Consider the following 15,453-nt stretch of genomic DNA (forward strand, 5'->3'; position numbering starts at 1 on the left):
TATTTCTACAGCTTCTCTCAGTGTTTTTTAGCCATTTTAAATTTCAACAATGTTATAAGCTATAGCCTATGTAAACCTTCATTTTCGTACAGAGTGTAGTGGAACGTGCTGAGAGACACAAAGAGAGGAGCTTGCCCCGCTGTTCTTTTCTTGGCGGCTATCGGAAGTTGCTCCATGTCTAATTATTAATTATTCATCTTAGGCGGATTAGATGTGGCCCAGTTTCTCTTGAAGATGACTTTAGAGCAGAGGGATCCATGTGACAGTTCACTCCCCAACCTAGGCTACATACTTTAGAGATGGCAGATAAGACTTCAGCTGATTGCTATCGTGCTCTACAGATGTACAAGAATTATTTCATGTCCTTACATCTGAAGAGGATTGAGGCGACATCCAGGGTGAGAAGGGATGACGAAACCAGACTTAAAGTAGAATAAAGCTAAGCATAAAGTGTACAGACATTAATGGGATGGGGAGGGGGACAGTGTGAAGGAGAAAAGAGGAGGCAAATGAATTTGGAATTTGTTGTGGATGCCCTAAAGACTAAGAGAGAAGGACAGTCATGAGGGTGCACCCTCTGTTTTGGCCCACAGCACGCCAACTGTGGTATCTGTTGCAGTGACAGGACTGTGAAAATCCACTGTGGGCCACTTTGTTGTTCCATTTAATTATCATTTTCATGTATTATACTTTGGTGTGTGTGTGTGTGTGTGTGTGTGAGATATATATATATATATATAGATATATATATATATATATATATATATATATATATATATATATATATATATATATATATATATATATATATATATATATATATATAGATATATATATAGATAGATATATATATATATATACATTTATCACATTTAAGACTGATGATCATCATCATATTATGTGATATACAGAATGCAGTATGTGACCCTTGTTTTTGAGATCTATTTCCCTACACTCACATCCTGTGATAGAAAGAAAACAGAGTCTCCATATGGCCTCTTGTTATTGCTGAGTTAAACATACACCTTTTAAAATACCCAATAAACCTCACTTGTTTGGTCACAACCAGTATTTTGGTCTAGTGTTTTTGCTGTTCTCCTCAAATTCTCTTTGTAAATTTCTTCTTGTTCCTTCGGTCTCTTTTCTTTCTGGCTGCAGCGGCCAACCAGAGGGAGACACTCAAGTCTCCATTCCACCTGAAGGAAGAGCCCAAAGCGGAGGAAGCCTTGAGCCCTAGACCATCCTCCCAGAGCCAGGTCCAGCCAAGCTTCCCTGCGACTTTCTGCCAGGACGGGCCAGTGGGGGCAGCAGCAGCCACAGAGCGCCCAGGGCCATTGAAACCAAGGGAAGGAAGCCCAATGGCTAAGAACAGCTTACTGAGCCAGGATATCAACGTTAAGGTGGCCTCTGAGCTGCTGATTAAGCTATCAGGTAGGGTGTGTACGTACTGTATGTATGGATCTGTGCATGTTTGTGCTAAGGGGGAAATGCAAATGAGCCTTTTAGTTCTCAAATTAACCTATGCAAGAGTCCACACAATTCTGTAATTATTCTGAATCTAAGCTAAACATTAAATCTGTGGTCTTGGAATTGGATGCATATACTGTATTTCTTAAGTTTGTGTAAAACAGTCCATGCAACAACAAAACAAAAAACTCTATACAGAAGAATTTCTAGGACAGAACAGGCCATACACTGTGTTATTTGTGGTGCTGGTTTGCTGTTTAAGTTTCAGATCAGCCAATAGCAGCTCAGGAGGTTAGTTGTAGGCCAAAGGTTATGACACTGACTGTCATAAAAGGGTTCTGTTGTTTTCTACAATTGCACACCTAACCAAGCTAAAATTGGGGGCTCCTCAAAGGTGAGCAAAGTGTACTTGTGGGGGAAAAAGCATATTTGGGGAAATAGTCTTTGTTTCTCTGAGGCCTCTGCTCTAGATGGTGGCTGCGGAGCCTTTGTATCCTCGGTGATGATGTTCAGGTAACTTATCTTGACCCTTCATTTTCTTTCTACAGTGCCCCTTCTTGCATCTATGGTTTATTCCAAGTTTTTGTGAACAAGAAGCAGTACATTGAGTATCAGTTTTGTGCAACAGTTTTCTTTTCTGATGTCCTTCAAAACAATGCCATCAATTGGAAGATCTGCTTGCTATATTGAACTTAAAAGTCAACCCTGACTTGCACCTTGTTCCATAACAGAAAGTTAAACAGTAAGATATTTGACCCACACCATGTTTCAACCTGTAAGGACCACTCTGACATCATCCAGTACAGCATGATTTAGCCTTTGCAGCTTCTAGTTTGAGCTCAGCAAGAATGTTGGTGACAAGTCCTCAGGCAGGGACACAAACCTAGTTGTTTATTTTGTAGCACACTGCGTGTGCTGCTGTACTATTGTTTTTCAGTTACTATACACTTTGTGTCACTTCTAAATAAAGTTTAAAGCTGCTGCTTATTTTAGCCTACATCCAAAATCACTACTGAATGCCGGGTCTAGTTCAAGTGTGTTATGGACAGGTGTTTGTCCACTGTGGGCTGCTGGAGTGTATCAGTATGTACCAACAGAGCTGGCTTCCCTAGCTGTATTATATGTAGAAAAAATGTATTTTCTTGATTTTAGCAATTCATTGCAATACATGCATACTGAGTTTATTAATCTGAATTAACAAATATTTTTTTAAATTTTAGCTAATCTAATACCTAGCAGGCCTTATGAACTACCATTCCTTTAGAAAAAAATAGACTGGTTTCAACATTGGAATGATTAGTGCGCTGGAATTGTGCAGCCATAAAATTTACAATATATACATCCACACTGTTAAAAACCACAAAGCAAATGGCAGACTGATGGTGGCGCAGTGGGGCGTTGCTCCATCCGCGGCTCTTCATCCTGCGCCAATGTGTGTGTGCTTGATAGACACCTCACACACCGGTTGCCATTGTTCTCTCTGGGTTGACTGGTGTTCAGAGTGACTCATGCTGGCTGGGAGCTCTGTGGTACTACACGTGTGCTGCTCCACTGTCTGCCCCCAGGTCACGTTTCCCCATGTGTGTGCATGTGCTTTTGTGTGAGTGTTTGAGGAAGACAAAGATGACATGATTACTACTTTAAAACGACAGCAAAACTCAATTTAAATCAGAGAAATAAGAAATAAATCAGTGAGAGAACCTTAAAGAATGATGTGGGCAGTATGTAATTCCTCCACTGTACTGCCCCCACCTATGTTCTATGTTTCATCACTGTTATGCCTCTTTCTCTCCCATCTCCATTTCCAATCCCCGCACTGATGTTATCCTGCCAGTTTATTTGGTCCTCAGCAGCATGGCCAGCGTTTCCCCTCCCATCACTTACACTAGCTCTGCAAGGTTGACCTAGGTTAGGGAAAGATGCTGCAGCGTTCATTCGTCCGCTGGCTCCCGCTGCCCCCTCACACAGTCCTCGGAGCGCAGTGCCGTCCATTGCCATGGCAACAGTGGGGGCGGTAGATGGAGAGGGCTGTCTAGAGTGACAGCCTTGACAAGAGTCTGGACCCTCAAATGACCCTGGGGGGAAGGGAAGGAGAAAAAGATGGTGAGGAGGAAAGGAGCGAGCTGGGTAAAGGTCAATGCCGTTACAGTCACGTGTGATTACGGTCATGCGGTTCAAGGGCATCTAAACTGTAACCTCTCTCTGTCCCCTGTTAAAGGTCAGCCCCAGAACACAATAACCCAGTGAGGATACTTAAATAGGGAAACCACACTGGGGAGTTTAGTCTAAGCATTTTCTTTGTTCAAAACATCACTATTTATTTGTTCAGAAGTGCTTATTTTCTCATTGTTGCTTGTCGTACAGCAAATGGACACAGCCTAATTAGATTTCTGCTGCTCATCCTTCCTCGACCATGGCATTGGACAGTCATAGCAAGTGGGGTTGTCATCATTACTGCCCATTGTGCTGTAACATGAGTTGCATCATCCCTTTAACTAGGTCACTTCCTCTTCTCCCCCCCTTCCTTATCAAACATTGGTTGGTCGTGTTGAGTCGCCTTGCTAGCGCTACCGCCCCCACATCTGTTTAAAACCAGGCTGCTGGTGTCTGGGGGCTAATTACGCTGGGCTAAATAGTCCCTGGCGCCAGCGGCTAACGTGTCCTAGCAGATGGGCACTGGTGTTGCAGGGCAAGGGGAACATGGCGTCACAGGAAGGGAGGGGGAGGGGGAAGGGGGGGTACAGGGCCCTAGGTGGTGCCCTGGCAGACTGGCATCATGTGGGTAACAGCCGTGCCACCCACTCACCATCTAGCCACCCTCACTATAGGTGTGAAATCACACTTACTGTACTTGCTTAACTCATTCCTCATTCCTTAGGAACAAGCCTTCCATCTCTGAGGACATTTTACAGGCCCTCTCCCCTCTACAGTGCTTGTTACCTTGCTAATAAAAGTTGCATTAAGCAATTTTGACCATTGAGCTGCAGAAAGACATCTAACCAAACTGACAGCAACAGATTTTTAGCTTATGAGGTTCTTTTTGTCGACTTGTGTTTGTTGACTTACACATCCACCAGGAACAAAGCAACTTAGAAATTCTATCTGATCCTTTTCTGGTTACCATTCAAATGTAGGTTTAATATTAACTGGTGTTTATCCCTAGTTTGGTCCACCAGCTCTAAAACCCATGGTTTTATAAGAAATTCTGTGCATCAGAGCAATTAGCTGAATGCAGCAAGAAGCCTGAGAGTGGGTGCTGATTTCCAGAAGCATTGGCAGTTCTTGCAGCAGTGGCCAAAGCTGATTTATTGATTGAGTAATAATTAACGCTGTTAATCATCAAAGTATGCCAACTCCACCTGGCTTCCCCTCAAAAGACTTCACATGATTGCCTCTACTGTCGGAGCTACAACTGAGTGATATACCACATGTTGTCTTACTACAGTGTGGCTATTGTCACTGTCAATCTGACCGTTACATGACTCTCCATCAAGAGTTATGTGTTTTTTTTTCTCCTAAAAAGACAACTCCTGACTTACTACTTTTAAATTTCACTAAAACATTCCCTGTTTTAATTCTGCTATACCACTTCATTTTGCTATTAAAATGCATGAATTAAAATGCAACGGATAAAGTGGCAGAAGTAAGAGACCAGTCTGATGAGTGCACATGCACAGAGGTTTGTGTGGGTTTTTTGCAGCACCCTGGCTGGTTGTGTATTTTCTCGAGGTAACCACAGTGGATCATGGTGCGTAATGGCTCTGCTCTTTGGCGCGGCACTTGTTGGAGATAAAACGCACACTGTACATCTGCTGCTACTGTCAGGTAGCTGTAGGGATTTAGTCAACCGAAGTGGAAGGCTTTCCTAAAGTCTCAAAGCAGTTTAGGATGACAGATGCAGACAGGCTTATTGACATTCTTGCTTAAATTGCATTAAATGTATGTTTTTTCTTTGTGTCTACTGGTTGTAGAATGTGTTTATTTGCATTATTCGGCATTATTATGTAATTACTGCATACGTGCACCCAACACACGTCCATTGCAGTTGATGATAGAATGACCAAAGTATCAACAAGTGATGGTGCACTGAAAACAAATGTGGTCCTTTTTACAGCTATTCAAATATATTCAAATATTCAAACAGTCAGTTTTCACCAAAACACCAACACCTTGCCTTACACTACCTTGATTGTATGAAGCGTACATGTCATCGTACTACTCCTACTCATTTTGCACCATGGACAGTAAAGCACGAAGGTTAGGAAAACATATCACAGTACTGGTTGCGCTGGTGAGCAACTGTGACAAAGAAAATTATTTAATCTTAAATCAAAGTAAAATGACAGAAATAGTAATAAATAATATGGGAGGCCTCAATTTCTTTGGCTTCCAGGAGAAAACGTGGAATGAACCAAAAACTAAGCAAAGGGAGCATTGAAAATATTATTTATTATAGCCTTTCCCCTTTTAGTTAGTAAGTGAATGTAATACTCACTATTTATCTTTATCCTCACATAAAAGGATTCACTATTTACTCAATATGGCTTTTCACAGCAGACTGTGTAAGCAGTTCACCATTCTAATTCACAATGCTGGCATTACTGTACAGTATTAGTTTGTTAAGCTCTACACTGCTCTGACAGTGTCCTCATCATGCCCCCTCAGTGTGGCCGCTCGCTGACCTCTCTTACTCCCACCCTCCCTACCTTCACATCTTTCTTTCTGTCTCACTGGCTTCTTATCACTGCCTATCGTTCTATTTACAGAAATGCAGAGTTGATTCCTTTTGCCCCTTGCTATATGTGTTTGTTTCCTGGGTAGATCATTTTGTATGCAGTAGCGATTGACAGAATTACTGAGGCAATCACTTGTCGTCTTTTGTCTTGACCTTATATGATAAAGCTTTATTAGCCTTGAATCGGCTCTGGCTTGTGCCAAATGTTTTTGTTTAGGACCACTTTATAAGGGCTATATCTGGTTCCTGATGGGCTGTTTATCAAGCACGCTGCTCTAGAGTCAGATGTAGCTGCAGTTTACAACCGTTGGAAGGCTCAACTACTGAGAGCTAGCTGGTCGAGGATCAATTGTAGCAGCAGCTGTCTGTGAAGTCTGCAGGCAAGGCTGCTGTGGCTCCCACATGACATGCAGTCTCCACACTGCAGCCTTTGAAGCGCCTGAACTCTTCACCCCTGTCTGAGCAGGTCGGCTAGAGAGCAGGAGAATAGAGAGATTGAGAGAGAGAGGGATGGGGGCAGGGATAGAGAGATGTGGAATAACAGAGCAGGGAGAAGGGTAGACTACGATAATGGGAGGGGGGAGAGGTGGAGAGGTTGTCATGTAGGCTCTAGCCGTTCCTCATCCTTCGGTCCTCCCCCAGCTCTTCTCTCTCATCCTGCTTTCTTCTTTCCTCTCTTACCCTCGAGTGTTCTTTTCCTGGCACTGTTTGACAATTTTTCCCCTGTCTTTACCCTTTCTGTCTGTCTGTCTCCCTCACTGTCTGTCTGTCTGTCTCCCTCACTGTCTGTCTGTCCAGGTTTTTGTTTCTATGCTGTTGATGCATCACAGTGGTACAATAAATTGACTTTGCATGCATTAAGTCACTAATGGTATGTGACTTTTTTTTTGTCAAAGTGTAGTTACAAATCTACCCTGGGTCTGTACCTTCCTACTGTATATATTCTCAGCGAAACAGGCTGTCACATCCACGCAGATTCAAGTAGACACCTGAGGTCAAAGTTGATCACTAAAAACAGAACATCACACAAACCCCAGTCACTTTCATTCTGACTCAAAACTTGAGTAGTGCTGCGTCAGAGGGAATAAGGGTATGTACAGTATAGTGCATTTATAGTAACTTGGCATACAGATCACATTCACAAACCTTGTAAAACTGGTTGACATTACAAACCAAATGGGGCTGAAATTAGCTTTAATTTGCAAGGGTCATATTTGGAAAAAAGATTTAACCCACCTAATCCAGACAGACTGACCAATCTGACAGTTTGTCATTAGTTTCTAAAGCACATGCAGTGCTTCACAAATAGTATCCTGCATTTGTTTAAGCAGAGACATGAATCTTAAGCACTGAAACTAAAACCCAACTAAAACTGTGTGCAAGTGTACTTAATTGTTACACCTGCTCTTAAATTAACAAAACGTTTAAGCAATTCACTGTTAAACGTTCAGGAAAACAAAGAATGCTCATAGGAATTTGGCACTAAAAGTTTTAAGAATTGGGTTCAATAGAACAATATACTCCATATGTGACAAATTCATCTTTTTTATTCTATTTTTGTATACCTTTGCTCCCTTCTTTAAATGTGTAATAGTACTGCTAGTTACACTGGACCATGGTGTTCCTATCTAATGTTCAGACAACATGTCTGTTCAGACAGTCAGCCAAACTCTGCGGAGTACTTTGTGCATTTTGTTGCAAGATTAATATTCTTCTAAATTTAGGCCAAATTGTGAATGTGAAAATGGAATAAATTAGATTATTTGTAATGAAATTATACAGTTTCACTGGTTTTTAATACTTTTCATTCTATTACCGCAAAAATGGCTCCTATGTATACCATTGCTGTCATTTTTTTAAAAGATCACAATATAAACCACCAAATACCAGTTGTCATTTTTGAGTGGTAAACACACACATAACTTAATAGCCTGCAGCTTAACCCCATTTATTTCCCATAGCTCATGAAAATATTCGTAAGTTTTACTGGCACACTATGAGGTAATATTAGGAGGAATTGAAGCAACAGTGACCCTAAAGAAAAGCTTTGATATTTATTGAGAAAGGGCACAGGCACTTTTGTACACACTCACACACGCACACTCTTCCAGACCTGATTCTGTGGCCTAATGGCAGCTGGTGTATCACAGAAGAGGCTTCTGCACCAGAGGGGATGACACATACACACACACAGACACACAGGGCACACACGCACACACTCACTCTCACTTACAGACTCACACAAGCTGGATTCAGGCAGACTGAGGGCTGCTTTTTATGGCTTCAGAACATTAGGTCATGACCCCGACCAAAAAGCCATAGCTATTATCAGTGTGGGAGTAAGGCCACATTTGTGTGTTTTCATTTTGTGACAGGTAGATTTCTGATCTTGCCTGCTGTGATGTGATGCTTTCAACATGATGTTTACAATCACACATTTTCTCTCCGTGTCATGTGACCTCTCTGTAATGGCTCTTTGGGTTGTAAGCATGTTTGTCCCAGCACTGGGAGCTCAAGCACATGTAGTGTCCTTTAGTACGTACGTGGATGTGTTTTTGTGTGCAACTGTGTGTGTTTTTGCAGCATTCAACAGTCCACTCAGCTTGTGTCGTTAGGGTGGTGATCCAATGATGGAAGCTCGCGTGTCCCTTGGTTGACCCTTACAGAGCAGTGCCCCATACAACTCCGCCCTCCCATCTCTCTCCTCATCTGCTCTGCCCCTCCATCAGCCTCTCCTAGGTTACTCTTGGCCAACTCTGGCCACCTGATTAAGGGATTAGTGGGGCTGATGGTTGTCAGTGTCCCCCACATGCTGGTTACTACCATTAAACCAGACACCTGGACCTCGAGGAGGAGGCAAGGGGGAGTTTACACTTTAATTCGTCCACATAAACACAGTAGTATACACTCACACACACTGATTCAGTAGATTCTCTCGCATGTTCACACGTGTGCAAATTGTACAGTAGATCCAGTCTTGGCGTCTCATACTGGCCTCGTTCAGCAGAGGAGTGGAGAATGTGAGGGGAGGGGGGGCAGGGTTTGCACAGGGTTACTGTCTTGTATGTCCCTCCCTCCCTACTCTTTCTCCAGCTCTTCTAACCTCCCCCTGCCCCTCCCACTGCTCCCGATGCCCTGCCAAATTCATATATCCCATAATCGTGCTGAGTCGCCATGTCAGCAGCACTGTATCAACCCCAGTGCTCTTGCTCCTGCTTGTCACCACACTGAGACACTGCCTCCTGCCATCACTACAGTCAAAAGATCAGATACATTGGATATACAGATGCTAAGGGATGTACAAATCAGATTTATTTATTATTTTTATTCATTTATCATATAGCTGCACAGTGTACTTAATGCAGCCTGAAGTAGGCCTACATTTAATCTAGTAAATTTAGCCATAGAGGCCATTAGACAACCAATTTCTGACAACGAAATAGCTCAGCATTAAGAAAATATAGCCTGCATCGGTTTCCTTTTAATAGTTTCCAATATTTTTTATGGCAGCCTATAGTCTTTTGTTTAACATCCGTAGAGAGAAGAGAGTCAGTGTTTGATTCTGCAGATCGGCTCGGGACATTCCTAACAGATGCCTTCTCGACTATTTTTAGCCTGCCTTCTTTGCCTCACCTTTTGAACTTGTATGAGAAGTCAACAGCTGTTTTCACCCTTTCAGACCACTGTTTACGTGCTGAAACTACCTTCAATCAGAGACTCTTATATCCAACACCTGTAGTTATCATATAGATTTATTGCTTCTCATTTAACACTTAAAATGTTTTCGTTTCTTGCCTGTTTGCTACAGTGAACCTACATGAGCTGCTGGAGCCCTCCCCCAAGGGAGAGTGTGACCTCCCAGTGCCCTCTTAGCTTAATAATTACACAGCAAGATGCTAACCAGCTCAGATCGGCTTTAGCTGCAATGCTCAAGTTTCGGCTGTTATTTGGATTCCCTATTTTAGGTTCAATTCTATTCATACAACATCTTTAAACATGTATGCTGGACGCTTAGTTTACTTCGTACTAAGTACATCCGGGTGATAGTCAAAAAGTGTTTTATTTTGTTTTTGTTTTGTATTGTTTTGTTTTGCTGTAGGAATGAGATGGACTTGACTTGTACAGAATAAGCACATCTGCCAGGCAATCTGAAAGAAAAACCTATCAAATGAAGCTTTTATTAGATGTGCAGGTACAGTGTAATCAGGGTCCGAAATTAACACCCGCCAAGTGCCAAATGCGGGTAGATTTTCCATTTAGCGAGTAAATCTTGGAAGGTTATCCACCAGATTGGCGGGTAAATGTTTGTACCAAAATAGTCAAGTAATAACAAACTATGCTGAGAGTCTCTACCGCGTGTCATTGGTGTCATTTACGGGCGCGCTGCTTCTGTCCTCTGCTGTTGTGTCAGAATTTGACACAAACACACACAAGCACTCTGTGGTGCGTCTAAACAGTGCTGCGAAACTGACCATCTCGAGCGCAGGACGGTTTACCATACAGGACATCAGATACTCGCTAAACTATCACTTGCGCCGGTCCACCATGGCAGTGTCACGTTTTCAACACGTTCTCACTCCGCGGTCAAGTAAGCAATAGTAAATATGCAACATCCGGTTAGACTTTCAAAATAAAGCTTGCAGAGAAACATTTCAGGTGTCGGTCGCAGTTTGGTAGGTTTAGGCAACAAAACTATGTGGTTAAGTTTAGGAAACATCATGGTTTGGGTTAAAATAACAACTTCCTTAAAACAATTAATGTTGACTATTGGTTTCACACTGGAAATGAACCCCAGTCTCCTGTGAAAAGGCCTGTGTTTGACCCATTACTTTTATGTTTGGTCCTTAAGTACATTTAATAGCAAATACTTTGTAGAGTTTTGAGATCAAAAGTTAATTTGGGACACTGAGTGTAATTATCTGTGTTCAAACTATTCTGCAGTCTTTAAAAGTTATGTGAAAAGAGTATGGATGCTTACACATTTCACTGCACTCTATTATGTCTAGATAAACTGATTTTAGTAACAAATAAATTACAAAAGTTTAACATTTTGACTGCATACACTGTTTTGGGATCATATATTTTTTGCCAGCTATTTTTTTGAGTACTTTTAGTTTTAAGTACCTTTTTGAGGTCTTAATACACAGTTTGATGTCCTAGTTAATATACCAATACATCCCTGTACATTGTAATACAACAGCCCTGTAATAAATACAAACTTATTCCATGTTTTTTAATTGCTCCTAATTTTTTGCTCCTCCATATATGTAAATAAAGTGGATAGAGCAATAGAAACACCTTTTTAGTACAGTTTGGTCCAATAAAGAACAAACATAAAGTACACAAACTGTAGTAGTAGTAGTCAACAATAACCAGTGGTGGAAGAACTCAAAGCCTTTACTTACATAAAAGTGCCAATAGTGCCAAGTATTAAAATACTCCATTTTAAGTAAAAGTCCTGCATTCAAAATTCTACTTCAGTAAAAGTACATAAGTATTATCAGCATGTATCCGCAAGTATCAAAATCAAAATTTGAGGGATTGTGAGATGATTAATGGGATCGGAAAGAAGAAAAAACAAAGTTCTGCTACACAAGTTTGTATGAATTTTTAGGGGAACTTTTATCTAATCTTTGCTTTTTTGAGTTTTACCTCTTTGGGCCCCGAATACTTCTGAGAAGTTTAGAGAGAAGTTTACAGCGGAAATAAATCTGTGGTAGCTGCTACAGTAATGACTCATAGACATCTGAAACGTGACAAGGGGCTGCTTTTTTGTGAAGGACCACAAGCCACAAAGGCTGGGAACCACTGGTTTAATCTTCAACAATGCTGTAACTAGTAACTACACCTGTCAAATAAATGTAGCAGAATAAAAACTACAATATTAATAAATATATAAATAAATATGAAACAGTACTTGATAAACTGTACTTAGTTATTTTCCACCACTGATAATAACTAAACATTTTTAGAAAGGTACCTATTGCAGGGCTATTGCATTGCATTATATTCTACAGGTTTCCATTTTTCTGGTTAGTGAGTGTATATCCTTAAAAACGGTCACAGTAACCTCCATTCTGTGAATAAAACAAAATCTTTACCCTTGTTATGTATAACAGTTGAATCTCTTTAATCAGAGTCTAACCAGTAATTGTCCTCTTGTTCAATTATCTGTTGCAGAGAACAACAAAGATGCCCATTATCAGAAGGTGAAAGTAAAGGCAGAGCCTATGGAGGTGGACCCACCCCCTACAGAACTCACCCCACCTGCCTCTCACCTGCTGGCATTCAGCACTTTAGGGTCGGGTGAGAAGAGTGAGCCGATGAGTAACCTGCCCGAGACGTTGGCCCGCCCCCAGAAAGACCTCTTCTCCCAGGACATATCGGTCAAAATGGCCTCCGAATTACTGTTCAAATTGTCAGGTACGTTCCTTCGTGACATGTACGCTGTCAGGCACACACTCTTCTCTGAGCAACAGTAGATCTTCAACACACGCGCACACACATGCACAGCAACATGTCCTCTTTCTCCCTGCAGCACCGTGGTGTAAACCTTGGACAGTTCTTGATACTCGACCATAAAACCCACATGTTTCCATTTCCATCCTCCGGTGGCTCTGTAGTAAAGTCAAGAATATATGGCATGTAATGACATCCTGCTTTTTACCTGTATGGCCATGAAAATGACATTGAAGCAGCAGAAAGCTGTTTGTATTGCTAGATTAAGACAGAGCTTTGAGGTGGAACCATCGCCCCCCAGAGAAAAGGTGCAGATGTGTGTGTGTGTGTGGGGGGTCAGGCTTGTAGTCCTGGGCTGTGACCCCAGCTCTATCCAACCTCAGATTGCTCTCGCTTAAATGCCATATAGAGAAATAAACTCGTGTAAAATCTTTTTTTCTCTTCTTGCTCTCACACATATTCACAAATTCACACATTGACAGGCTTTCTTTCCCGCACAGTCTTACATGCACACCTTTACACACTCACACAAGGACCCATGGGGAGTGGTGTCTGCACAAATGCCCCCTCTTCCCGCCTCCCTCTCCTCCTTTCTCTCATTCTCCCTATCTCCCTCCCTTGACTCGTTTTCAGACATGCCGGCTCAAGCACACTTGGCTGCACACGCTCTCCCCCTGCACTTCCCCTCCCTCCCTCCCTCCCTTTACATTTCTCCCGTGCGGCATCTCCATGGCAACGTGGAAAGAGACCTCTGTCCTTGGCGAGCAGTGTGACAGAGTGGGGTGTTAGGGGTGGGGGTTGTAGCGGGGGGCAGCGGATAAGGAGGGTAGAGAGGGCAGCAGGGGTACACAGTATGCCCACCCAGGGAGGCCAGGGCATCGCTAGCCTGGCAACAACGACAGCTGCCCCTTTAGAACTGGGTTTGAATGTGAGGAGGACTGGAACAGAGTGGGCTGCTGTCACACAATGAGCAATCAATATGAATTACCCAGAGCAGTAGGACCTCAGAGACACATCAGTAGCAAGGTCGCTCTGAACACTGAGATGGTTGCAGCTTTGAAATTCACTTTAGTACATCGCCTTGAAACTCACACACATGGCTCCATTCTCAGGCATTTTGTATAGTGCTCTTTACCGCTGAATACTGAAAACTCATCACCTGTGCTCGTATCTGTTGGCCAAGTAGTGGTATTAGCTGATTTTCCAATTCTGGCTTTACTTACCTTTTAGAAACCTCTTAAAATCATTTGTATTTACGACTCAACCACTCTGTGAGGAACTGGAAATGGCTACTATGAATACTTGTTCAGTTTAACAGTTTATGATGAGCTTCAACCATGTTGGACCTAAAGTGACTCACTCGGAAACAGCACTCGGGACCTCTGATATACAGAGGTGGACTTGGATGCCCTCTATTTTCTACTTGCATATGTGTCACTACAGGTGCATGCAATAGAAATGTGTGCATGTGAACAGATAATAGAGAACTGGCTTAATGTGTGATCATGCCCCTAAAACAGGTGCGATCTTAGGTGCTAGAAGGACAGGTGTGAACATTACCAAGACTGTAAAGTTGCAAGAACCTCAAAGGCATCAAGGCTTTTTGGAAAGCACAAGCAATTATTGACACTTTTGACTCTCTATATTAATGTTTATTTGCAGAATTTCCCGCAACATTTTATAGTGGAAACGCCTCGCCTGTAATAAAGTGTGCTTCCACTAATTTCAGGATAAATTATTACATTTTTGTGAAATATAATATTAGGCTTGTTAATCATCAGGAGCTGTCTGATTCAGCTCAGCAGGTAACTGATTGATGAAACACATTGTATGGTCACTTTGCTGTAATTAATCTGAGCAGCATGTTGCTATGTCTGTTTTTACAAGTTGGGAAAAGAAGAGACAAACAGCCCAGTCAGTTACATTCAGGTGCTGATGTGTGAGGAAACAAAAACTCAGCATTGCAGGTCAGACACCAGTTTGAAGCTAGTTTGATAATCACCAGTCGGACACACATTTTGTATTTATTCCTCCTAAAGTAGTATCTTGAAATATTTTAATATTTTTGCCCTGATAAATAGATTTCAACAGACTTTTCCTGTGTGCCCAAAGACTTTAAATAGTATTGTACACTGAGTACTGGTCTATTAGGGTACATCTGTACAATGTAATCAAATAAAAGAGGAAGAAATCCTAAACCATTCAAACTTATAATCTTCACTTTTTCTTGACAGTATGTTAGTGGTGTTGATTCAACTCTTGGGCAGTTTTTGAGGCCATAGTCAGTGGTGGTGTATTGGACTCCATAATGTTGAAAGGTGTTTGTAATATTTTGTTTCTCCATTTACATACAAGAGTGCAACCGTACACAAACACACACATGTGCCATCTGGGTAGTCTAATGCAGATCTGGACCAGGCATGCACTATTTTTTTTGTTTAAAAAAAAATCTTTTCATATTAGTGTTGTTGGGCTAACTTTCGGCCCACAGGTCCGCAGACCCACCAGAGAGACTCCCACTAGTCCAGATGGCCAGTACATCCCTGCTGGCATGGCGAACCTGTGCTTTACTAGTTGAGTTAAACTTCAAGGAATCAGGATCATATAGTGTTTGTTTCTCTGTTCTATAATGGCCAGTGTGCAGGGACGTTTTAGGAACTATTTATTAACTGACATTACATCTAAATATCCGCTCTCTACAGTGGCCTCAGGACTTACAATATAAACATAAATTGAGCATGAAAATTCATTCTTGACCTTCGAAACACTACTTTCTTAAAGGTGGGGTATGC

At 41.9% G+C, this 15,453-nt stretch overlaps 1 protein-coding gene across 5 annotated transcripts in view; it reads left to right on the forward strand.

Annotated features, from left to right (window-relative positions):
• The window catches only part of znf827 (zinc finger protein 827), a 70,036-nt gene that overhangs the window by 33,324 nt on the left and 21,259 nt on the right, over positions 1-15,453 (forward strand). For all 5 annotated transcript variants that reach the window (XR_006377491.1, XM_044190713.1, XM_044190714.1 and 2 more), the window contains exons 5-6: positions 1,159-1,431; positions 12,383-12,625. Coding sequence is in view for 4 of the 5 variants with exons in the window: in XM_044190713.1 (XP_044046648.1) it covers positions 1,159-1,431; positions 12,383-12,625 (516 nt within the window). In the remaining variant the exon portion in view is untranslated. The remainder of the gene's footprint in view (positions 1-1,158; positions 1,432-12,382; positions 12,626-15,453) is intronic.

Source organism: Siniperca chuatsi, linkage group LG3, assembly GCF_020085105.1.
Source record: "Siniperca chuatsi isolate FFG_IHB_CAS linkage group LG3, ASM2008510v1, whole genome shotgun sequence".
Classification (NCBI taxonomy): Eukaryota; Metazoa; Chordata; class Actinopteri; order Centrarchiformes; family Sinipercidae; genus Siniperca; species Siniperca chuatsi.